Here is a 25485-nt window from a genome sequence, read left to right on the forward strand (position 1 = left end):
TCCACAAATCAAATGTGTCGGTCACAATGAGACGCGACACGACGAAGTGACATATAAGGATGCAGAGGGGAGTCCAGTGGTGTATTCAGGTGCGCTCAGTTTATTTGACAACCCATTTTCGGTTGTAAACCCAGGCATACAAAAAATAAACCAAACATTTTTAGTCGAAAACCGAATTTATCAAGAACCGAGACCTTCAACAACACAGGTTTGACTGTATTTGGAAAACCTGTATATTTCTTTATTATCTTTGGATTTTTCATTCATTCGTTGAAGGTGCACCTTATACAGGTATATATAGAAAAAGTGAATTCAGTGAGGGTGCGAGTTCAATATTTGTTGTTTGTGTTGGCCTGAAAATGGACATGTGATCACCATTTACCTGTCAATATGATCAGAGTTTGATGGTGACCACATCATTCAATTGTCGAGACCCATCTCTCGACCAAACTGAAGCCACGCCCGTTATTACGCTACTCGTTACAGAGGCGGTGCAGCGCGCCTCGGGCCCTCTGCTGGTAGAGATTGTGAAAGGGGCCTCCTCCGGTCTGGGCCTCAGCCTCACCACGTCCATCTTCAGGAACAAGCAAGTGATCATCATCGACAAGATCAAGCCGGCCAGTGTGGCCGAAAGGTGATGCCGACCTTGTCCGATCCATCTTAGGAAGCCGGCGACAGTAAAGGCGTTTTTGGGTGTCCGTGGTGCCATCAGGTGCGGGGCGCTGCACGCCGGCGACTCTCTGCTGACCATCGACGGAACCAGCACGGAACATTGCTCTCTGATGGAGGCCTTGCAGCTTCTGGGGAACGCCGCCGATGTGGTCAGGCTGGAGATTCTCCCATCCGGTCAGAGCAGACTGCCCGTCCGGCCGCAGGACTCGGGTAAGACCTTCGCTGGTCGCCTGGTGGGTGCTGCAAATGGAACTCCCCCCACGCCCCCCCCCCCCCCCAAAAAAAAAAAAAAAAAAAAAAAAAACAATCAATGTGCCCTTTCAAACACATAACACGCGGTGTGGGGCCTCAACGGGCTCCTGTCTGCCTTTATTATGTCAACATTTTCTGACCAAGTCAAAATATGCTGCGGGTTCCTTTCACGTTCCCAAAAGCATGACAATAAGTGACAACCTGATGCATCTTGTGATTGGTTGACAATCGGTCCAGAGTCACTTGGGATTGGTCGCAGCCAGTGGCGAGGCGTGCATTTGGATTGGAGAATCGCAGTGGAAAAATTTACATTTCACAGGAGCAAAGTTATGAAAGGAAGAGGAAAGGAATAATTAGAAAAAAATACAGGAGCTGCTGTAAAGGCAGCCACTCTTGCGGCGCCATCTTGAAGTCAAAACAACAAAAATTAACAAGTAATGTGACACAACACAAAATACAGTCATTAATCTTAAGCACTGCACAGTCTTTGTTGGATGAAACAGTTCTAGATGAATGAGAAGACGATCAAAGCGTCCTTTTCACAAGTGGATCAGGGACGTCATGGTGGAATGTGCACATTTACTACAAGCTAAATGTTGAACGCAAACACGATGCTGTAGCGTCTGTTTGAATAAAATGATGATTCTTTCCGGTTCAGGTTCTTTAATGGTGTTCGATGATGATCTTAAATCAGCAGAGGACGAACACCACACCACGGGAATTACATCATTTCGAAAGGACCTATCAGCTACGAGATACAAGGGGAAATGATATTAGACTGAAATAAGATAGTTTAAGGTTATAAACTAAACTACATACATATATATATATACAGTAAAGTCTCATTATATCGATATTCAAGGGAGTCCGAAAAAATATCGATATAACCGGGACTATCGATATATCCGACCCTGTTTGCATGTAATTTTCTCCGTGCGTGCATAGAAATAGTATCGATATAACCGGGACTATCGATATATCCGATATCGATATAACGAGACTTTACTGTATATATATACTAAACTAATATATACAAATAAACTAAACTACATACATATATATATAGACTTCTTCTTTTCCTTTCAAGGGGTCGCCACAGCAAATCAATGTCCTCCATCTTTAGAGGTTTGATATATATAGACTAACTAACATAAAAATAACTAAAAATGAAATAACATTGGATGTTTGAGGATGTGTATATAAAATAGTTCTATCAGCATCCATTGACGAAGAGATTGTCTCACATCTCCTGTCCCACGTAAGTCCGCTTCAATTCCAAGCCGCGATAGTTCCACATACGCATCGGCGCTCTGCACTGACACTCCTTTCCTGTCATTTCGTCCTTGGAACTGAAATCTTAAAGGACAACCGTCCCCTCCGGACAAGTTGTGTCCATAATTTGTAAAATCACTTCAAATGACTTCTACTGAGCGTATTTAACAAAGATTCCACCACAAATAGCTATATTTTACGTTTTAAGACTCGCGCTGAATATTCAGGAAGTCTTGTTTTCGAGTTGGTCACGATTGCTGATGTGACGTTACGTCAGGAACTACCTGACCGAGAAAGCGACATACAATGCATTTTGGGTACTTTGTTTGGTCTGAAAACTGTGTTGAACCGTGTTGATGGCGAAATTAGAAGGACAACACACAAATAACGTGATGGTGAATCGTTGTGTGTTGCACCAAGACTACTATTTGATACTAGTTGACACAAATTCCCAGCAGGCAAATCAGCCCGTTTCCAATGGAGCTGTATGCTTTCCTCTTCAGAACTATTTGAATCATATTCATAACTGGATGAGTAACAAGAAAGCATCTTCTCCAAATCTGAAGCCATTGTTTTGATTCTAGAGCAGGGCAAGATGTCCTGGTGTGACGTCACGAACAAGGGGGCGGGACCTTCTGAAACTCGCCAACTCCCAGGTCATTTTGGATTGGATTTGGATTGGATTGGATTTGCCTTTATTAGTCTCACAGTGAACACATGTTGAAGTCGTTTTGGGACACTTTAACTCATTTTTAATGGTGTTTTGCGTTTGACCAAAAATATCAGCCTGAGTGTTTTAGCTATTTTTAGATGCTATAAAACGTTTTTCTGATGTCAGTTCGGAAAGTCCGTCGTGGCTTTTGTGAATTTGTCTTTTCATTTTGTCCACTCTGCAGCCATTTTTTTAATGTTTGACAAGCAAAATCTTGTGACAGGGCTCCTCACAGAGGCCCTTTCGGATCAGAATGTGTTTTTTTTTTCTTGATGCACTCCGGTCTTCAGTCTGGAGTTCCATTGCTACAGTCAAACCATGTTTTGACAGCTCCTTTAGCTACTAAGAACCATGACCATATCATACATGTCTTTCATCACTTGTGGTGGGAGGGTGGCGCTTGAGGGGGGGATTGATATGGCCACTAAAGAGATTAGGATTTGTATTTGAACCAATCTAAAAAGAGCATTTATTTCTGAAGGCACCTCCTCCTGGTGATTTTAGCCCTAAGTGCCACTCGACAAGAGCCAGTGCTCATGGACGATCTGATTTCAGGTGACTCCCTCAGTGGGGCTCATGTATCATGCGCTGGCGTCGTCATCTGTGGTCGCCACAAATCCACTTCCCATGCAAGCATATTGCAGCAGATTAGATCCCCGCCGAAATAGCGGGGATTACTGTCACGTTTAGCTTGCAGCCACACACATCCTAGCGAATCGGTTTGGCAAGCGAATTATTGGGGGTGCTTCCCACTCATTGGGTCAGCGGATTTGCTGAAGAACGCCTCACAATTTGCCGAGTGCATGTCTGCACTTTGGTAGGAGCGGTCCGGTGCGTTTGATAAGACATGGTGGCTTGTCTTCACTGCAGGCCGCCTCGTCATGATGGCCGTCGATTGTAAGAGAAAAAAAACATGCGAGGTGGACTGCTTTCAGTTGTTGCTTCCAGAACATAATGGCCGAAAGGAAATGCGCATGCGAGCTGAAAAGCAAGACTGTGCTTAGAATGGATGCGAGTCGCGTTCATTTGGCAGGAACAGGGTCAAGCTGTCACATAAACAATTAATCAGAATCAGAATACCTTTATTCGTCCCGCAATGGGGAAATTTGCAGTCCACAGCAGCAATTGAAGAGGGATGGGGTTGGGGTGGGAGTGAAAGGATAGAAAACAAGATATTCTAAGCATAACAAAATAAAAATGTCAACTGTATACTGTGCAAATGTAGATGTGCAAAATGTGTGTAAAATGGCAGCCAGAGCGTCTTCTCAAAAACACTAATGGAATTTGACCAAAAAACAGTCCCCTTACTCCTTTGTGCGTCAAGTCCATGTCATACTTGAGTCACTGAATCACGTTTGTTATAAAAGCCACATGGTCTTTGAGGGAAAAAAGCAATTATGGAACCCTTGATATGACACCACAAACTACTCGCAGTCCGCACATCACTGCTTGAGAAACGCAAGCAGTGTTCGAAGACCTTTTGAAATTACCACTTTTCAATGAATAGATGCCACCGCCCTCTAGTGACCGACTGAGCAAAACAAACACGACACTAACAGTAGGGAGGAGCACACAGGACGGACTTTATTCCAACTGCTCAGAAGGGGTTTAAACAAACATTGGAAAGTGCGGTAAAACATTCTTAACTTAAACACCCCCCTGCTGTATGCCTGCTGGGTGCGAGGCACGCTCATAACACAACGTTTGTCGTTGACTTAATTCAGGCTCCATTGGCGGAGTTAGACGTCAGTTTGACGGCTGACTGAAAAAAATGGCCACAAATGAAGTGCAAGCGTAAATTGGACGTGCTGACGACAAAAAAAAAATGCTCTTTATTTCTTTGAAAATCGAAACCGCTGAGATCTACTGGTCATTCAATGAGCTGTCTTGTTTAATGGACATGAGGCACGTTACTGTTTGACACCATTGCTCCTCCGGTGGTTTGGTGTCCGTTTTAAATGTTAAATTTTTCAGCCCGACACTAGTGATGTGTCGTTCGCGAACGAGCCGGTTATTAGAGCAGGATCTTTGAAGTGAACGAAGAGAGCCGGCTCCTAAGAAGGCGCCGGAAATTGGAGCCAACTTTTTTCCCCCTCTGTTCCCCGCCCCCAGTCTTCGGTTAAAGCCGCACGTGATTGGTCAAGATCCGTGGTAGAGAGGGAGGGGAGAAGGGGGAGGGGTTAGAGAAACAAGCACACTACTGAGTAGCACATGAAACAGGAAAGGGAGACGACCGAGCCTGATTGCACTACAAAGAAAAAACAAAAGTGAAAAGGTGAGAAAATGGATAGAAAACAGTACATTTTGGACTCATTTCAACTTTATTGATAGTTCAAAGGCAGAGTGTAGACTGCAAGGTTAAAATACCCCACCAATCAGGCTCCACAAATAACCCGCACAGGCACATAATAACATTTCACCAATTTGTAGAGAAAAGACAAGCAAGGGTACTAGCTATTAATGAAGTTTCTAGTGTGTCTGCTTGCACCTGTTGCTACTGCAATATCACAACTTCCGAGATGTACAACCTAGAGCTACTTGAGCCACTTTATGCAAAAGGCTATCGATCCAGCTAAACAGTACACAATTAGTGAGGAACTGGGTAGAATGATTGCAAGTGATTTTCAGCCATTTCCAATTGTGGTTGATAAAGGATTAAAAAAATATACTCATACTCTCAACCCAATGTATGTGATTGGGCTATGAAAGGTTTTCTGATTCTGATTCTGAAAAGACTTTCTCAAAGAATCATACCAGAATCATATATGACAAAAAAGGAGTCCAAGATGGCGCCCGAGTAGGCAGCCGTCAGCAAGTGCTCTCATGAGACTTGCATTTTCTTGTTGTTTTTATGTTTTCTTTTGTCACTTTGTGTTGTTGTGCTTCGTGTGGAACGGATACGGATTGTTTTTCAGCATTTTTGGCCACGACATTCATCAAGGAGGAGACTGTGCTGAGCGGTTGCGCCTTTTCGGCAGCATGGATATGCCAGTACTGTTTTTGAATGGGAGGAATGTCGGTGCCATTTGACTATCATTGCTGGACAGCTCTGGGGCCATTGTGCTTTTTTTGCGCCTGTAATGGGCAGCATCTTCACAGCCCCGCTTTGTTCAGCGGAAAGGTCGGTGCTGTTGGACAGTCTGCGGCTGGATGGATGCATGGCTTGAGGAGCCCGCGACAAGGAGCGTCAGCGCAGAGCGCCGATGCGTATGTGGAACTGTCACGGCTTGGAATTGAAGCGGATTCACATGGAACAGGAGATGTGAGACAATCTCTTTTCGTCAATGGATGCTACAGCTGCGTGTTTTCTTTCAACATTTAGCTTATAGTCGACATGCACATTCCACCATGATGTCCCTGATCCACTGGTGAAGAGACACTTTGATCCTCTCTTCTTTCATCTGTAACTGCTTCGTGTAGCAAAGAGGGGACAGAAAGTGCTTAACAATGAATGACTGTGTCTTTGTGTTGTCATGTTATTTGTTAGTTTTTTTTTTTTTGTTCTTTTGACTTCAAGACGGCGCCGTGAGAGTGGCTGCCTTTCCAGCAGCTCCTGTACTTTGTTTTTCTACTTTCATTCCTTTCATAAATTTGCTGCTGTGAAATGTAAATTTCTCCACTGCGAGACGAATAAAGGCCAATCCAATCCAAAGAACGTGCCGAAGTCCAAAAACGGGTCAAAAAAGCCACAGCTGTTTGTCTAACAACTGACTGACTGCTGGACATCCTGAAACACAACATCCTACATGTCATCGATGAAAAGGTTTCTTCAGCCGTCATCTGTACTTTTTGAAGGTGTCGGACGTTTCGCTTCTTATCCAAAATGCTTCTTCAGCGTACTAAAGTCTTACTGGTAGTATCGGCCCTATATATATTCTTAATGTCCAGACATGACGGCGCCGGGCACTGCTATGATAGGTCCCTACTCTCAGGTTGGGGGAGCAGAGGACCACTGCCTGCAGCCCCACCTACATTCCTGACGATTGGCCTGATTGCCCCACTCCCTCCGGTATCACGTCATCAGCATTACTAATGTTGCCTAACCTATGTTGCCTAAGCAGGCTATTTTGTACGAACAATCCAAATTGAACCTCACCCCACCTTATCAGTTTAATGAAGGATTTAGCTTTTTTTATGAGAAAAAAAAGTTATTTTGCTCAGATTTTAACCTCATTGTCATCAAATGAGTGGTTGCTAGCTTTTAGGTGCATATGTACTGCCGATTGAGGCCCGCTAGTATTATCCCTGCGATGTTGATAGTCTTTTTTTGAGAATTTGTTTAGTCTCCCCAATGTATTGCTCTTTACAATTTTCATTCTTACAATGTATTGAATAAACTACATTACTTTGTTTTTCATTTGGCAGCCTATCTTTTGGATGCACTAATTTTTGCCTTTAAGTGTTTATCGGTTTGAAATAAGTAGGAATTTTGTGTTGCCAAAGTACTCTTTGTAGTTTTTCAGAAACTCCTGCAACATTAGTGATATATATATATATATAGGGCCGATACTACCAGTAAGACTTTACTTCTCTGAAGAAGCATCTAAGAAGCGAAACGTCCGACACCTTCAAAAAGTACAGATGACGGCTGAAGAAACCTTTTCATCGATGGACCACTCCTGTACGACTGAGAGCTTACACAGACATCCTACATGTCAGTTACATGCCACTTTATTGAAAATTTCAAAGTGGGGACATTTCTGTTGGGTTGGTTTGAGTTCAATGAAAGACACATTTCTGTAAACTTAACAGAGGAGCTGGGGAGGTTCTTCAGGACGCATGCACTGATTTGGAGCCATTTGAGCAGGTCACTGGAGATCAGTGTAGACAGGTACAGTGGTCAAATGTTATCACATTATGCTGTTATTATTCAATTATAATTTTTACTAGTTGGTATTAAATCATTAATAAATTAGTGACAGCTGATCATCAGACCAGAGTAAAAACAGGGAAAGTGAAAGTGAACGCTCTCTGATACAGATAAATAAAGCCATATAAATAAAAATGTTTGATTAATTTTTTTACACAAGTAACCCCCCCCCCCCCCACAATTTTACGTGATTTTTGGTAGTTAATTTAAGCAAAAAAAAAAAAAAAAAAAAAAAAAAAAAACAGGAGCCGTTTGGGAGCCAAAAGAGCCGGACTTATTAGTGAGCCAATCCAAAAGAACCGGCTCTCTGAGGAGCCGGAATTCCCATCACTACACGACACAAGGGCCCCATCGAAGGATGCGGCGCTTCGGGTCGGCTCTGGCTCAAATTCTTCGAGTTTGATACCGATCCAATTAGACAGGCGGCCTTCAGCTGCGCCCAATCAGGGCGGAACGTTTCTGCTGTGCAGACGCCAGACAGCAGTAACACGCCCACCAGCCAACTGGCCTGTAGCCTTTTTATTTTTTTGCACCTGGGGGATTTTTCCAAAATGATGACATGGACATGCTTTCCACTTTCAGGGCAATTTTGGGGAAGTTTGCCCGTCAATGTAAGATCCCGCGTTCTTGCCGTCTCCCCCTTCCCGTTCGTGTGTGTCGAACCTTCGTGAGGCAGAATTCGGCACACCGAGACATTCAATGCCAATTACAGCCAAACCTCGGTTTTCAGCCATAATCTGTTCGTGATTGAACAATACAATACAACACATTGACTCTCCATTGGATACTACGCGAGGATAACGTCCAATGTACGTAGATGTCAGCCAAATACGTCGACTTTTTACTAAAAATATATTGCTTCAACAACACGAATGCATCGGTCACAATAAGATGCGAACCGAGGAAGTAACGAATAAGTAAGCGGAGAGGACCCGAGTGGTGCATTCGGGTATGCTCAGTTTGGTCGAGAACCAATTTTCGGTTGTAAACGAAGTTTTTGGTTGAAAACCGTACTGGCCGAGAACAGTGTTCGATAACCGACGTTTGACTGTACTCTGAATAATCTCACCCCTTTTAGACCGGGGTAACAAAGTGTCGTTTCACTTTACCGGGAAGCTTTAGAAACACAGTCGACCCAAGAGTGCTTCTACCTCACGACAGAGTATCCGCTTCTCTCCACAGTCAAAGTCCAGAAGAGCAGCAGCCATCATCACTGGGACCAAAGCGGCACCGTGGAGCCGGCCCCCATTCGCGGCAAGACGTGGAACAGCCCGAGCCACCTGCACGACCAGTCCGACCGCTGCCAACGTAAGTGATGCTTCGTGACAGCGTCGCTGCTGGCCGTCACGCGAGACTTTTTTTTTCTCGACTCTTGCCATTTTTGAAAATCTTCCTTGTTGCACGATGAACGTGAACCAAAACTATGTTTTATTTGAAACATTTGCGTGTCGTTCGCCAACTATTGTGCCACCAAAGCACCTGGAGTGCATTCAGTTCCACAACTTGTTCTGGAATTGTGTAATCCGTCTTTATTCATGCGTCGGTTGCGTGACTTGAAGTGACAGGGACTACCATTTGATCCTCTTCCATCAGATGGCACAAGTCGTCCAAACAACGGCCCCTAGTACGTATAATTGATGAATTGAAAAAAGAGTGCAAAAAATGAAAACAACCCATTCTGTCACAGGTGTCAAAGTCAAGGCCAAATCTTGCCTGCCACATCATTTTATTCGGTCCGCGAAAGCAAATCGAGCATCCCAAGTGCCATGATCCTTGCTCAAGCCCGAACCAAAATTTCAAATTGTCTTCAGATTTGAAAACTAGTTATTCATTAATTTGTTGTGCGCTCTATATGTTATATCTGGAGGGGATGAAACATACTTCCCCAAATTCAGAACGGCCCCCAAGAGGAAACCTTCACTATAATGACACACTTGCTTTAAAGGACAACCGACACCTCCGGACAAGTTGTGTCCATAATTTGTAAAATTACTTCAAATTACTTCTACTGAGTGCATTTTACAAAGAGCACCGCATATAGCTATATTTTACATTTTAAGACTCGCCCTGAATATTCAGGAAGTTTTGTTTTCGAGTTGATGACGATCCCCTACGTGACGTCACGGAGGGAACGCCCGTCACGGAGGGAACGCCCGTCGCGGAGGGAACGCCCGTCGCGGAGGGAACGCCCGTCGCGGAGGGAACGCCCGTCGCGGAGGGAACGCCCGTCGCGGAGGGAACGCCCGTGACCAAGAAACCAACACACAATGCATTTTGGGTACTTTGTTTGGTCTGAAAACATCGTGTTGATGGCGAAATTAGAAGTAAAACTTCACAAATAACGCCATGGTGAATCGTTGTGTGTCGCAGCCAATTGCATTAACAGCATAAAGAATGTATAAGTTTACACAAATTCCCAGCGGACAAATCAGCCATTTCCTGCGCAGCTTGTGCGCCATCTTGTGCATTTTTCTGGGCGCTACATTGGAGTCCAGACGGCTCGAATTGATACGGAAGGACTTCTTTAATCGATTGCTTCTTTAATCGATTGCAAACATTCATCACTATTTGAATCATATTCATAACTGGATGAGTAATAAGAAAGCATCTTCTCCGAATCTGAACTCTCTGAAGCCATTGTTTTGATTCTGGAGCAAGGCTGTGTATGACCAATAGTGACGCCACGAACAAGGGGGCGGGACTTTCTGAATCTGCCCTGTTCCGAGCTCGTTTTGTCCCAGTTTTGGGACACTTTAAGTCATTTTTATTGGTGTTTTGCATTTGACTAAAAATATCAGCCTGCGTGTTTTGGGTATTTTAGATGCTATAAAACGTTTTTCTGTTGTCCGTTAGGAAGCAAAAAAAATGTGTCGGTTGTCCTTTAAGGGATGCCTAAAATGTTGTTAAAATTGATTTTGTTTTTGAAAGAACACAAACATGTGAATGAAACATTTACAAATAATAAATCCCATGCTACGAATACATGAAAGAAAAAGAACATTCCAATCTATTGTCACCCTGGTTCCATGCCCCCCCCAAAAAAAACATTTTTTTCAGTTGCGCTTAACTTTGAGGCCTGATACTTTTGTCATGAATTATCAAACATTCGTGAGCAATCTGTTTCAAATAGCCACCTAGGATGTTCCTTGCGTAAAATCTGATCCTCGCTCGATTGTGCTTGACGAACCTGTCTCCTTGGGTAATGGCAGAATGCACAATACATCTGCTGATCCGCAACCTTCCTTCCTCAGCCGGCTCGGGCTTTGGCAGCCGGGGGAGCAGCACGCTGACTTGCCCTGCGGCGCCGGCCCCGCCCACCAGCCCGAGGACCTCGACCGGCCGGAGGCGCAACAGGAAGGGGGACCACAAGAGCTCACGTACGGCCGCCTCGCCGTTGCTTCGTTCGGGTCGAGAGCTGAAAGGGGAAGTGTGACCGTCATTTTGCGACCGTACGTCGTGCTGGGTCATGGACGGCTTTCTGTGTTTAACACGGACACAAGGCGCGCGCAGGCATGTTCAAATGGCCGCGAGATGAAAAAATGTGTGCTAGCACGCATGCACGATTTGAGAGCAAAATAGAGTTTTATTTAAAGTATTTCACACATTTACTCACACTATCATCCTGTCACTGGTGTCAAACTCGAGGCCTGCGATCAAGAGCTGGTCCGCCACATCATTTCATCTGCCCCACGAAAGCAAATCCAACATAGCAACTTTTGTGATGCTTGCTATAAGGATCAAAATTTGAAATTCTCAGACAGGGTAAATAAGAGGGACATTTTAAGTATGACAATAACCGAATAAACTGTCATTTTGGACTCTGGGAGAAAAGTAAAATGTGGCCCGCAATGAAAATTGGTTTGACCTCCCTGACCTTGTGTGTCTGAAACAAAAAGCTGGGGGAGCTGTCCACGGAGCGTGCCAGGTTCGCTCGTGTAGACTTGGTCTCAGAAATGAGCGTGAGCGGACACGTTAGCGAACCATGGAGGCATGCGCCTACATTTTTGGGGTGAATTTCCATTCTGCCACGGTGCACGCATGTGTTAAACTAGTGCATGTCTTGAATTTCACACACACCCTCGTTTATTCTCCACTAATCTGTGTCCCGTCCCCATTTAGTGTCGCTGGCATCCAGTTCTGTAGGACCGGGGGGCCAGGTTTTTCACACGGAAACCAGCGAAATCGTCCTGAGGGGAGACCCGCTGACAGGTTTTGGAATCCAGCTGCAGGGGGGTGTCTTTGCCACGGAAAGTCTTTCAGCACCTCCCGTCATCCGCTTCATCGAACCGAACAGTCCGTCCGAGAGGTAACGCACAAGAGCAAAGCGGTTTGGGCACTGACCTTGTAGTCACGGCTCAGTTAGGGCAGGACACATCAGGCGAGCTAATTTTAGCCGCTTAAGTGTTTGGTTTGAAGGCGGATGCGTTAGCGATGCATCACGACGATAGAAATGAGGCAAGCAGACAAAGAACTGCACGACGTTCCTTTATGATTTTGTTCTGTTTCTTAACTGCAGTTTTCAGAAGGAGCAAAAACATTTTGCGCCTGCCAAGAACCACGGGAATGAGGGGCAGTTTAACACTTTCTGTCCCTTCCCTGCAGTGCATGAAAAAAAAAAAACGGTGGTGCCTTGATTTTTAGCATGACCTGATAGATGAGATTTTTTTAAAGTCAAATTGGCGATGCTGGCAATGAATTGATTGATTCAGGGGAATTAACCAAAATTTACTAAATCAACATCGTAACTAATTAACTCATTCACTGCCATTCACAAATTTATTTGGGAATTGAAAATATGACGTTGAACGCCATTCCTGAATTTGTTCGGGGTTTGTTTTTTCATCCTTGGGTGCCGATAAAGCGCTAGCCGTGGCCTCTGGCAATTGTTTTTCTTTTCTACAAGGGAGCAGCATTTTCTCTTTTCCATGTTAGCACTTTGTTCCAGCTTCAGCTGTTGTTAGAGCGCTATATAAACTAATATGTATGTATTGCATTGTATTTTGGATAGCCGCCCTCACTTCAAGCTCATATAACTCAAGACCCATATAATTTGGGAATTAACTATTTTTTTCTGATGAAAGAAGAAAGTGCAAGGTTTCTAACGCTGTATTGAATGTTTATGTGGTCCTAAAACTCAATATTCTATGGGGCCTGGAATTCAAGCGACAACGACAAAAACCCTGGCACTGGAGTGAACACGTTTTTGCATGAGTTAATTAAATAATTGATTAATCAATTGATCAATTAGCCAAGTACCTTTTTATTTATTTATTCCAAACTTCCCTCGTCACTCGAAATTGGTTAATGTCCATCCCAAGTGCTCTTGGGCGTGTGCCTCGTGGGCCTGGCCTGGTGTCCCATCGTATTTTCCCTGTGAGGTCATGATGCCGTCGGACAGGGTCACCTCCCCCATGTGACAGTTCAGCTGCGTCGTTGTGGCATCCAAGGGTGAGGGATTTCCCGCTGGGATGTTCGCACCTCATCCGCCGCGCAAGCTTCATCTGCTGCATGCGGCGATGTTCGTCCATTTAACATTTTGGGACAGGAATTTGTTGTCATTTCCAAGGATTCACTTAAAAAAAATTCCAGAATTTATTCACAAAGGCCTTTATGACTGAATAGACGCAACGATTGTTGACCAGAATGTTCTCACGGGATTCAGTTCAGCTGCTACATATGAAGCAACAAAAACCCAACTATAAAACAAATGTTCTCTTAATAACAAAGACAATAGGAAGCGCAAGAACAAACCAACGAAAAATCAAGTCTCATGCCGAAAACTAAAAACCAAGTCAGCAGGAATGTTGTCCTTGTGTGCTTGCAGGTGTGGGTTGATTCAGGTGGGCGATCGACTCTTATCCATCAATGGCATCCCGACGGAAGACGGCACTTTGGAGGAGGCCCACCAGCTGCTCCGAGACTCCGCCCTGGCCAATAAGGTCGCGCTGGAGATTGAGTTTGACGTGGCAGGTACATGTGAGCGCGCATCCAGGACCCCGGAGCCGCTTCCATGTCGCGTTTCTTTTGCCCCTTAGAGTCCGTGGTTCCGAGCAGCGGCACTTTTCACGTCAAACTCCCCAAGCGAAGAGGAATGGAGACTGGCATCACCATCAGTGGTGAGTGTTGCTCTCAAACTGTCCAGTGGGCGGCGCTATTATTTTGAAGATGCGATGAACGGCCACGTTTTTTTCTCAAGAAGATATGAATTTCCCGTGTGATGAACATGTACAAACTGGGTTTTATTTTGAAACCAGCAGGTAAAAAGCCCGGAAAGATTCTCATCATTTCCGACATCAGAAAAGGAAGCGTAGCGCACAGGTATGTGGTTTCAGCCCATAAAGCATCACATATAATTACCGAAGCTCCGATGTTTTGTTCTTCTACTTCTTTTTTTCATAATTTTGCTGCTGTGAATTGTGAATTACTCCACGGTGAGACTAATGAAGGTATATCAAATTTCATTTAAACTGATCTAATTAATGCCCCGTGCCCGAAGACGGCTGGGATAGGCTCCAGCACCCCCCGCGACCCTAATGAGGAATAAGTGGTACGGAAAATGGATGGATGAATGAATTAATGTAATTAATCTAAACAATATCATTAGTTAGATTAAATTAAGCTAATTGAATGTAATGTAATTTTATCTAATGTATTTTAATGTGATTACATTAATTAATGTAATTATGGAATTAATCTAAACCATTTAATTAATTGATTGAATTTAATTTAATCTATTCATTTTTAATCTCTTTACGCCCACCCCCAATCACAAATTTGTCATACCTGAATTGGCGTGACCGCGGGAGTCCGTTTGAGAAGGATCTCGGTGTTGAGGTGGCGTGAGACGAAAGTGGACTTTCCCGTTGCGAGTAAGTTCCCCGCTTGCAATTTTTTCGCTTTCAGGACGGGCACTCTGGAGCCTGGAGACAGGCTGCTGGCCATTGACGGTGTGCGTCTGGACAACTGCACCGTCGAGGACGCCGCTCACGTTCTGGATCAAGCCGAAGACATGGTCAAGCTACGGATACAGAAAGATGAGGACAACGTGGGTAAGGATGTCCCAGAAGATGGCAAAAATGTTTCTCTGCTCGCAGGTGGAGGCGTTTGGGATGCGCTCAAATCTGTTATTTGGTCTCAATAATTGGACGACATGGATGCAGATGTTGTTGTTTTTTTTTTTAAAACTTGTCGCCCCAACGTTGGCAATCGCTCGTTTGACCTCACGGCTGAGTGAAGGTATCTTCTCCAGATGAGCTGGAGATGTCCGGTTCCGTCATCTACACGGTGGAACTCAAGCGTTATAATGGCCCCCTAGGGATCACCATTTCGGGCACCGAGGAGCCTTTCGACCCCGTCGTCATTTCGGGGCTTACCAAGAAAGGCCTGGCCGAGAGGTGAGACCAGGGTGTGGGCGGGTGGGTGTCGCCGCATGTTGAAAACATGACAGCTCCGCCAACTCTGCAGAACGGGGGCCATTCACGTGGGGGACCGCGTGCTGGCAATCAACGGGGTCAGTCTGAAAGGCAAAACGCTGAGCGAGGCCATCCACCTCCTGCAGACGGCCGGCGAGTCGGTCACACTCAAAATCAAAAAGCGAGCCGACCACCCGCCCCCGTCACCTTCTTTTCATGGTAGGAAAAGCATTCCTTGTCTCCCCCCCCGCCCCCCCAATGTTCCAGGTGAGCTTTGCGTTCGCCGAATGTGACTTTAGTGGCGACTTTCAAGCCTTTCTACTTGTCTCGTCCGGCATTTTGCTGACGTCGCCGAGTTTGGTCAAGTGACGCTTGCAAACGGAGTGGTTATTGGCCGTCACCTTGCACACTTGTGATTTCATTCCCGTGTCGCCAAGGAGATAACGGCCACATCTCCCTCCTGAATTCCCGTTATGCCACAGGTGTCAAACTCCGGTCCTCGAGGGCCACCGTCCCACATACATATAAAGCAGCCCCAAGCATTTGTTTTTCTACTTGGTTCTTTTCATCATTTTCTCTTCCTTTCATAACTTTGCTGCTGTGAAATGTAAATTTCTCCACTGTGACACTAATATACAGTAGGTTAAATCATCATAATCATCTTCATCCATTAGTCAAAATGCGCCAGACTGATGGCGCCGTTTCCCCTTTGGTCTTCCAGAATACGATGAGAGGCGGGTTGTGGACAGAGAAGTCGTCTTTCCTATTGACCCAGACGATGAACCGCGAGACTTGCTGAGGACGGGCAACCACTCTGAGGTGTACTTTGCCGCCGTGCCCAGCGTGGACTCGGCCATGAGCTCCTGGGACGGTTCGGGATGCGACGGCGGCTACGGTAGCCAAGGTGAGGTCGTCGAAGGCTCCTGTTGCAAATTTCCCCATTGTGAAAATATTAAAGGACAACCGATGTCTCCGGACAAGTTGTGTCCATAATTTGTATAATCACTTCAAATGACTTCGACTGAGCATATTTTACAAAGATTCCACCGAATATAGCTATATTTTACGTTTTAAGACTCGCTCTGAATATTCAGGAAGTCTTGTTTATGAGTTGGTGACGATACCTACCGTGACGTCACGGTAGGTTTCGTCACTGCCCGAGAAAGCGACACACAATGCATTTTGGGTACTTTGTTTGGTCTGAAAACTTCATGTTGATCCGTGTTGATAGCGAAATTAGAAGGAAAACAAATAAATAACGCGATGGTGAATCGTTGTGTGTTGCACCAAGACTACTACAGTGAAACCTCAACTTACAAACACCTTATCTTACAAACTTTTCGTCTTAAGAACGTCAAATTTATGAAAATTAAACCTTTTAATAAGCACTATTTTCATAATACACACCCACCACGGCTGGCTGAGTGATCTTTGGCGGAAGCACACGACCGAACAGCGCTCCAGCCGGCGCTACTTTCCACACCCCTCTCATTGAATGCACACGTCGATCGCCTACTTTGAGCTTTTTGCTGATAATTTTACTATGATGGGACCAAAAAAAAAAAAACACCACAGGCTCGTTCAGCCCAAGAAGACACAAAATAAAATCACCGTCGCTGAGAAGAAGGAGATAATTGAAAAACACGTACGAGGTGTGCGTTTGTGTGATTTAGTGGCCGAGCACGGCTATGCTAAGTCAACCATTGCTCCCATTCTCCGGAACAGAGAAGCGTCTGTTGCAAAAGGTGTTTCCGTGCTCTCAAAGCGACGGTCTCGGGCAATCGAAGAAGTTGAAAAACTTCTGTTAATTTGGATTCACGAAAAGCAGCTATCCGGCGACAGCGTGAGTAAAGCTATTTTATGCGAGAAAGCAAGGCTAATTCACGCCGATATCGCCATGCGCCAACCTGGAAATTCGGCGCTTATTGAGGATTTTAAAGCCAGTAATGGATGGTTCGAGAACATCTGAGGGCGAGGAGGAGAAGGCAATGTTGGCAAAGTGGAATGATCTGCAGGCTTTTACCAAACAGTTCCATCCAGAAAAGACTGGCTATGACAATCATCGACATGACGAACGATAATGTGATGCCTCAGCTTCGTAAGACCTTACAAGTCAGAAAGCAACAGGTGTCAATTAAGAGGTTTTTAATCAGCAAAAATGATGAGTCTCCAAAGAAAAGAGAAGGCACACCAGAGGTATGGAAGGTGACTGTCCTTCCATAAGCTATCAACGACCATCAAAAAGGTAAATAAAACTTTATTTTACAGCACAGTTTATTTCTTTAATTACAGCCCTCATGTAATGTGCCTCTCTTTGTGACTTTATGATACAATGCAGTGTATTTCATTACAATACAATAGCACATTTATTATACATAAAATAAGGTATGTTGTGTGTAGTTTTAAGGCTTATTTAGTTAAAAACTATATTTTATGGAAACCCGGGAACGGATTATTCCCATTTTAATGGTTTCCTATGGGATTTTTTTTTTGAGATACACACTTTTCGCGTTACACACTCTGGGAACCAATTAAGTTCGTAAGTTGAGGTCTCACTGCATTTGATACTAGCTGACAGAAATTCCCAAGAGACTAATCAGCCCATTTCCAACGGAGCTTGGGCGCCATCTTGTGCATTTTCTGGGACGCTACATTGGAGTCCAGACGCTTAAATGACACTTTAGGACTTCTTTAATCGATTGCAAACATTTATGATTTCCTCTTCAGAACTATTTGAATCATATGAGTAACAAGAAAGCATCTTCTCCGAATCTGAAGCCATTGTTTTGATTCTCGAGCAAGGCAAGATGTCTTTGCATGACGTCACGAACAAGGGGGCGGGACCTTCTGAAACTCGCCATCCCGAAGTCATTTTGAAGTAGTTTTAGGACACTTTAAGTCATTTTTATTGTTGTTTTTCATTTGACTAAAAATATCAGCCTGCATGTTTTGGGTGTTTTAGATGCTATAAAACGTTTTTCTGATGTCAGTTAGGAAAAGTCGGTTGTCCTTTAAAGACTTTCTGATTCGTTCACGGTGAGATTAACGATCGTCTCATGTCTTAGCGACGTATCTTCACAAGGATGTCTTCCTCCCTCCTGACCAATGGAGGAGAAGCAAGTACAGAAGCCCTCTGGGCTCCAGTGCCGCAGGACTGGCGCTGCACTACGATGAGGACGACTGGGACAAGATGCCCGGGTACCAAAGCGCCGGGCCGCCGCTTTCACTCTGTCCCAGAACTTGATTTCTGCCAAGGGGTCTCACCTCCGCCACCCCCCTTTCTTTCTTGTCTTTAATTTCTCCGACAAAGGTCACCTGCACGTTGCGGGTCACGGCATAGGCCAGGGTTGTCTAAATGTTTTTGCAAAGGGGGTCAGATTTGGCGTGTTAAAATTTTTTATTGAAATCAATTTCAGCAAACCAGTGTTTCACATTTGCTTTTTAATTTTTATTTTCAGCTAAAACAATTGTTTTGGTTCATTTGAAACATGCATATCAAAATTGAATTCACATTACATTAAAATTTAATATTGACCTCACTTTACTTTTCTCAACACTGACTTTTTCCTAATATTTTTGGTTCATTGTCGCCATTAAAAAAAACATCATTTTAGAATTTTTAAAAACATGTAGAAAATTCTCACTTTGGAATGTTTTTCAGAAAATTATCATTTGAGAAAAATGTAGAAAATTGCTGTTTTTTAAAAATAAAAAAAAACATAGAAAAATCACAATTTTAGAAAAAATGTCATTTTAGCAAAACAAGAAAATTGCCATTTTAGAAAATTGAAAAAAATTGAAAATTACCATTTTATAAAATAAAAATTAGAAAATCATCCTTAAAACAAGAGAAAATCGGCATTTTAGAAAAAATAAAATAAACATTTTGGAAGAAAAAAATATATAGCCACAAGGGGACACAAGCCAGTGCTTATTGTGCCAGTCCCAAGCCCAGATAAATACAGAGGGTTGTGTGAGGAAGGGCATCCGACGTAAAAGCTTGGCCAAAACAAACATGCAAATCAAGCCTCTGAAGATGGAGGACACTGATTCGCTGTGGTGAACCCTGAAGGGAAAAGCCCAAAGATAAGATTTTAGAAAAAAAACAATTGCCATTTCACTAAATTTTAAAAATAGAAAATCGCCATTTTAGAAAATAAAAAAAGAATTACAATTTTAGATAATAAAACAGCTTTGCCATTTTTTTTGGAAAAAAAATTCCCATTTTAGAAAAATGGATTTATCATTCTGTCAAATTTCTAATTTGCTGTTTGTAATTGAGCTAGTAGATTGCAGCACTTAAAGGACAACTGACGTCTCCAGACAAGTTGTATCAATAATTTGTAAAATCACTTCAAATGACTTCTACTGAGGGTATTTTACATAGAATCCACCGTATATAGCTATATTTTACGTTTCAAGACTCGCACTGAATATTCAGGAAGTCTTGTTTTCGAGTTGATGACGATCCCCACGTGACGTCACGTTTGGAACGCCCCTGACCGAGAAAGCGACACACAATGCATTTTGGGAACTTTGTTTGGTCTGAAAACTTCGTGTTGATGGCGAAATTACAAGGAAAACACACAAATAATGCGATGGTGAATCATTGTGTGTTGTACCAAGACAACTATTTGATATTCGCTGACACAAATTACCAGCAGACAAATCAGCCCATTTCCTTCGGAGCTTGGGCGCCATCTTCTACATTTTCTGGGTGCTACATTGCTGTCATTGACGGCTCAAATTGATATGGGAGGACTCCTTTAATCGATTGCAAACATTTATACTTTCATCTTCAGAACTATTTGAATAATATTCATAACTGGATGATGAACAAGAAAGCATTTTCTCGGAATCTTAAGCCATTGTTTTGATTCTTGAGCAAGGCGAGACGTCTTGGCGTGACGTCACGAACTGGGGGCGGGACTTTCTGAAAATCCACAATATGCATCGCAATTTGTTGCAGTTTTCGCACACTTTGAGTCATTTTTATTGGTGTTTTGCATTTCATTAAAAATATCAGTCCGCGTGTTTTGGGTATTTTAGATGCTATAAAACGTTTTTCTGATGTCAGGTAGGAAACAAAAAAATGGTGTCGGTTGTCCTTTAACACACACGGGTAACCACGCTAGAGCTCAACGTATTCGACATGCGCGCCAGACCTTATTGATTTTATGTCAGGAGGCTGCGGGCAGGATGAAAATTGGCCACAGGCCGCATTCGGCCCCCAGGGCGACTTTCGACATGTCTGACGTAGAATGAAAGCTGCCTAGTTTTGTGGCTGGTCCAAACTGTCCCTTTTTTCTTCTTCTTCTTCAGGTATTCTCTTGCTGATCTGCTTTACTAATTGCCCACAAGCTCTTTGGTGTGCCTTTTTCATGTCCACACCAAAATGCATCAAGACCACTCCTTCAACTTGTTTTTTTAACGGGGTCACATGCTTATTTTGGTTCTATTTTCTTTTCTTTAGTGTTTGTGTGGGGGTGTGTGCTGTGGAGGTCACAACTGCTTTTTACTTTGAGGAAGAGGAAAAATTGTGTTTTGAGAGCTGTCTAGTTGTGAGCCAGGGACATTGTTTCTTTTGCGAAACCCCCCTCCATCCCCACCACAAAATTTCCCAGACTGCTTTTGAAGACAGCAGCAGCCAACAAGACGGCAAGGCTGCTCTCATGATGTGGTTCCTGCGTTGTCATAGATCCCTCAGCCCCCCTCGTCGCCACGGCACCCCGAATCGGGATGATGGTTTCTGGCCCCAGGCTCGACCGGACCAGGACTCTTGTGGCCAGTCCGAAATCCTCCGTGAGCTGGAGGTAGGCCTTCTTTCAACCGTCAGCGGATTGCGCTTTGGGATTGTGTGATCCTCCCGTTTATCTTGTTTTGGGTGTCTTTCCCCCCACGCCCCAAGGCATCGATGACAGGAAGCGCTTTGAGCCTGTACCTCGAGGAGACCAGGACGGAGGACGACTCCATGTTTGTGTCAGAAATGAGTCCCGTGATGGCAGAAGAAGTGGAAGGGCCACCACGGGACACCCACGGCGCCGACGTGGCGAATGGGTGTGGCGCAGGCTCAAATAGTTTGCTTTCACCAACTGCACCCCCACGCAAGGTAGGAAAATCTGCCACAACTCAATTTTACAAATTGTAACAAAGCTCTTTTCAACCGCATACCCCGTTGACGTTTCATCACCCTGACGACTTTCACCTCTCAAAATCCCCCCAGTTGTTGTGTTTTTTGATTTGACTTACATGTTTTCACCATTTGGTACTGAGCCATTTAACGACATCTTGGAAATTAGAAATCGGTGCTGGTCATTTAGATCAGTAGTCCCAAAGTCGGTTCTCGAGGGCCGCTGTCCTGTCTGTTTTCCAGCTCTCCCAGCAGCAACACACCTTATTCAAATGATCAGCTCATCAGCCAGCTCTGAAGCAACATCAAAATGGTCCTGACGATTTGAATCAGGTGCATTGCTCCTGGGAGAGCTGGAAAACAGGCAGGACAGCGGCCCTCGAGAACTGACTTTGGAGACCCCTGATTTGAATATTTGCTTAAAAAATGATTTGGCATTAAAGTTGTACTGATCATCAAGAAGGGAGGGTTGGGGTTAGAGGTACATGTTCTATAGATCAGCGGTCCTAACACCTTGGCCGCAGACTGGCACCGGTCCGTGAGTCATTGATACTGGGCCACAGAAAAATAAATGACTTCCATTGCTTCTACGTCTGTGTAAGCTCTCAGTCGTACAGGAGTGGTCCATCGATGAAAAGGTTTCTTCAGCCGTCATCTGTACTTCTTTGAAGGTGTCGGACAACCAAAAGAGGCGATTTTCATAAAACAACTAAATCCTTAAACCGGTTTGGTGGGGTTAGGTTCAATTTGGATCGTTCATACAATAGCCTGCTTAGGCAACATAGGATTAGTAATACTGATTAGGTGATACCGGTCGAAGTGGGGCAATCAGACCAGTCGTTAGTCAGAACGATAGGAACTATCAGTGGAGCAGCTTCAGGGAGTAGTCCTCTGCTCCCCCCAACCTGAGAGCAGGGACCTGTACCGCCATGTCTGGACAGTAGGGATATATATATTGGTATAGGGCAGAAACTACCAGTATGACTTTAGTTTGCTGACGAAGTTTCTTGGATAAGAAGCGAAACGTCCGACACCTTCAGAGAAGGTGTCGGACGTCCAAGACATTCGCGATCCCGGAAAGTACCAAACTTAACGCGATTGCGGCTAACAATCACCTCGGGCAAAGCAAACTCTTGAACTTGCCAGCACAAGACACAGCGAGGCGGAGGGTCGTAATCATGTCACTGGTGAGGTGACAGCGACTCGTTGAAATGAAATGAAATTGAAGTGTCTTCTTCGGCTGGCGGAGGTCGCAAGCGGCGCCCTCGCCCCAGCTGTCAACTCGCACGTGACAATTTCAGTGTCATTAGTCACGTGAAAGCATCGACTAAATAACGCATTTGTGTAAAGCTTTTAGGCGAAGTATGGTAGCAATGGGGACGGTACCGGGCTCTTTATTTGTAGAATGGTCGTAGAAAGTTAATCTCAGGGAAGTGACACACAGCGTGAGCGATGTGTCAGGCTGAGATTCACATGACAGCCGCGGTGTGCACATGTGACGCCACAAACGCAAACCTTGTTCGTGTTTCTCAATGATCTCCTTCTTGTCCTCGACGATTATTATTAGGGGATCATCTTGCATTCATTTAATGTAGCCACAAGGGGGCACAAGCCAGTGTCTTATTGTGCCGGTCCCAAGCCCGGATAAATACAGAGTGTTGTGTCAGGAAGGGCATACGACGTAAAAATATTTGCCAGAACAAATATGCGAATCAAACCTCTGAATACCATACCGGATCGGTCGAGGCCCTAACAACGGCCGTCATTGGGACTGTTGACCTTCAGGGTGCCAGTGGAAAATTGACTACTGTTGGTCGAAGAAGGAGAGGAGGGAGGTGTGCCCGGAGGAAAAGAGAGAAATGGAACGCCAAGAGTATAGAACTAAGAGTGGGAACTTTGAATGTAGGAACAATGACAGGTAAAGGTCAAGAGCTGGTTGACATGATGCAGAGAAGGAAGGTAGACATACTGTGTGTCCAGGAGACCAGGTGGAAAGGGAGCAAGGCTAGAAGCTTAGGGTCAGGGTTTAAGTTGTTCTATCATGGTGAAGACAGAAAGACAAATGGAGTTGGGGTTATCTTAAAAGAGGAGTTTGTTAGGAATGTCTTAGAAGTAAAAAGAGTATCAGATAGAATGATGAGTCTGAAGCTAGAAATTGAAGGCGTGATGTTCAATGTTGTTTCTGGGTATGCCCCACAAGTAGGATGTGAGCTGGCGGAGAAGGAGAAATTTTGGTTGGACTTTGAAGTCATACAGAACATCCCGAGAAGTCAGAGGGTTGTATATTGGTGGAGACTTCAATGGACATGTTGGTGCAGGAAACAAAGATGATGAGGAGGTGATGGGCAGGTTTGGACTCCAGAGGAGGAACGCTGAAGGACAGATGGTGTTTGACTTTGCTAAGAGAATGGAAATGGCTATTGTGAATACTTTCTCTCAGAAGAGACAGGAACATGGGGTGACCTATAAGAGTGGAGGCAGAAGTACACAAGTAGACTACATTTTGTGTCAACGGCGCCATCTAAAGGAAATCAGTGACTGCAAAGTAGTGTTTGGTGAGAGTGTAGCCAGACAGCATAGGTTGGCGGTGTGTAGGATGACGCTGGCAGTGAGGAAGATGAAGAAACCAAAGGCTGAAGTGAGGACAAAATGGTGGAAGTTGAAAAAGGAAGAGTGTTGCATGACATTTAGGAAGGAGGTAAGACAAGCACTGGGTGGGCAAGAGGTCCTTCCAGATGACTGGCAAACTACAGCGAACATAATCAGAGACACGGATCGGAAAGTACTTGGTGTATCGAGTGGAAGAAAGGTAGATAAGGAGACTTGGTGGTGGAGTGGGGAGGTGCAGGAGTGTATACAGAGAAAGAGGTTAGCAAAGAAGAAGTGGGACGGAGAGGACGGACGAGAGTAGACAGCAGTACAAGGAGATGCAGCGCACGGTTAAAGTAAAGGTGGCAAAGGCCAAACAAGAGGCCTATGATGACTTGTATGCTAGACTGGACAGCAAGGAAGGCGAGACTGATCTATACAGGCTGGCGAGACAGAGAGACAAAGATGGTAAGGACCTGCAGCAGGTTCGGGTGATTAAGGATAGAGATGGCAATGTATTAACAGGTGCCAGTAGTGTGATGGCAAGATGGAAAGAGTACTTTGAAGAATTAATGAATGAGGAAAATGAGAAGGAACAAAGAGTAGAAGACGTGACTTTTGTGGACCAAGACGTACCAAGCATTAGCAAGGATGAAGTGAGGAAGGCGCTGAAGAGGATGAAGGGGGGAAAGGCACTCGGGCCTGATGATTTACCCATCGAGGTATGGAAATGTCTTGGAGAGGTGGCGGTGGTGTTCCTTACTGGGTTATTCAACAAGATATTAGATGGTGAACAGATGCCTGAAGAATGGGGACCAAGATTACTCGTGCCCATTTTTAAAAAGAAAGTTCGATGTGCAGAGTTGTACTAACTACAGTGGAATAAAGTTGATGAGCCATACAATGAAACTCTGGGAAAGAGTAGTTGAAGCTAGACTAAGAGCAGAAGTGAACATTTGTGAGCAGCAGTATTGCTTCATGCCAAAAAAAAGAGTACGACAGATGTAGTATTTGCTTTAAGAATGCTGATAAAGAAGTACAGAGAAGGTCAGAAGGAATTGCATTGTGTCTTTGTAGATCTGGAGAAAGCGTATGCCCAGAGAAGAGCTAGTGCCCAGAGAAGAGCTGTGGTATTGCATGAGGAAGTCTGGAGTGACGGAAAAGTATGTCAGAGCGGTGCAAGACATGTATCATGACTGTAAGACAGTTGTGAGGTGTGCTGTCGGTGTGACTGAGGAATTCAAGGTGGAGGTGGGACTCCACCAGGGGTCAGCTCTGAGCCCTTTCTTGTTTGCTATGGTGATGGACAGACTGACAGACGATGTTAGACAAGAATCTCCTTGGACCATGATGTTTGCAGATGACATTGTGATCTGTAGCGAGAACATTGAACAGGTGGCGGAGGAACTAGAGATGTGGAGATATGCCCTGGAAGGGAGAGGAATTAAGATCAGTCGCAGCAAGACGGAATATGTGTGTGAATGAGAGTGATCAAAGTGCAAGAGTGATGCTACAGGGAGAAAAGATAAAGAAGGTGGAGGATTTTAAGTACTTGGGGTCAACTGTCCAGAGCAAT

General features: G+C 44.5%; 1 protein-coding gene across 7 annotated transcripts in view; it reads left to right on the forward strand.

The window, feature by feature from the left end:
• Positions 1 to 25485, forward strand: part of LOC148903611 (glutamate receptor-interacting protein 2-like) — a 52682-nt gene that overhangs the window by 22735 nt on the left and 4462 nt on the right. For 4 of the 7 annotated variants that reach the window (XM_089005760.1, XM_089005792.1, XM_089005777.1 and 1 more), the window contains exons 8-22: positions 487 to 634; positions 713 to 882; positions 8961 to 9086; positions 11030 to 11155; positions 11898 to 12084; positions 13603 to 13748; positions 13814 to 13894; positions 14033 to 14096; positions 14682 to 14827; positions 15028 to 15172; positions 15243 to 15409; positions 15912 to 16094; positions 18256 to 18388; positions 20889 to 21003; positions 21099 to 21299. In XM_089005760.1, coding sequence (XP_088861886.1) covers positions 487 to 634; positions 713 to 882; positions 8961 to 9086; positions 11030 to 11155; positions 11898 to 12084; positions 13603 to 13748; positions 13814 to 13894; positions 14033 to 14096; positions 14682 to 14827; positions 15028 to 15172; positions 15243 to 15409; positions 15912 to 16094; positions 18256 to 18388; positions 20889 to 21003; positions 21099 to 21299 — 2138 coding nt within the window. Of the gene's footprint in view, positions 1 to 486; positions 635 to 668; positions 883 to 8960; positions 9087 to 11029; positions 11156 to 11897; positions 12085 to 13602; positions 13749 to 13813; positions 13895 to 14032; positions 14097 to 14681; positions 14828 to 15027; positions 15173 to 15242; positions 15410 to 15911; positions 16095 to 18255; positions 18389 to 20512; positions 21004 to 21098; positions 21300 to 25485 lie in introns of those variants that run through there. The other 3 variants (XM_089005783.1, XM_089005769.1, XM_089005810.1) reach the window with 3 other exon arrangements.

Source organism: Hippocampus bargibanti, linkage group LG01, assembly GCF_051943395.1.
Source record: "Hippocampus bargibanti isolate YZ-2025 linkage group LG01, ASM5194339v1, whole genome shotgun sequence".
NCBI classification, from domain to species: domain Eukaryota; kingdom Metazoa; phylum Chordata; class Actinopteri; order Syngnathiformes; family Syngnathidae; genus Hippocampus; species Hippocampus bargibanti.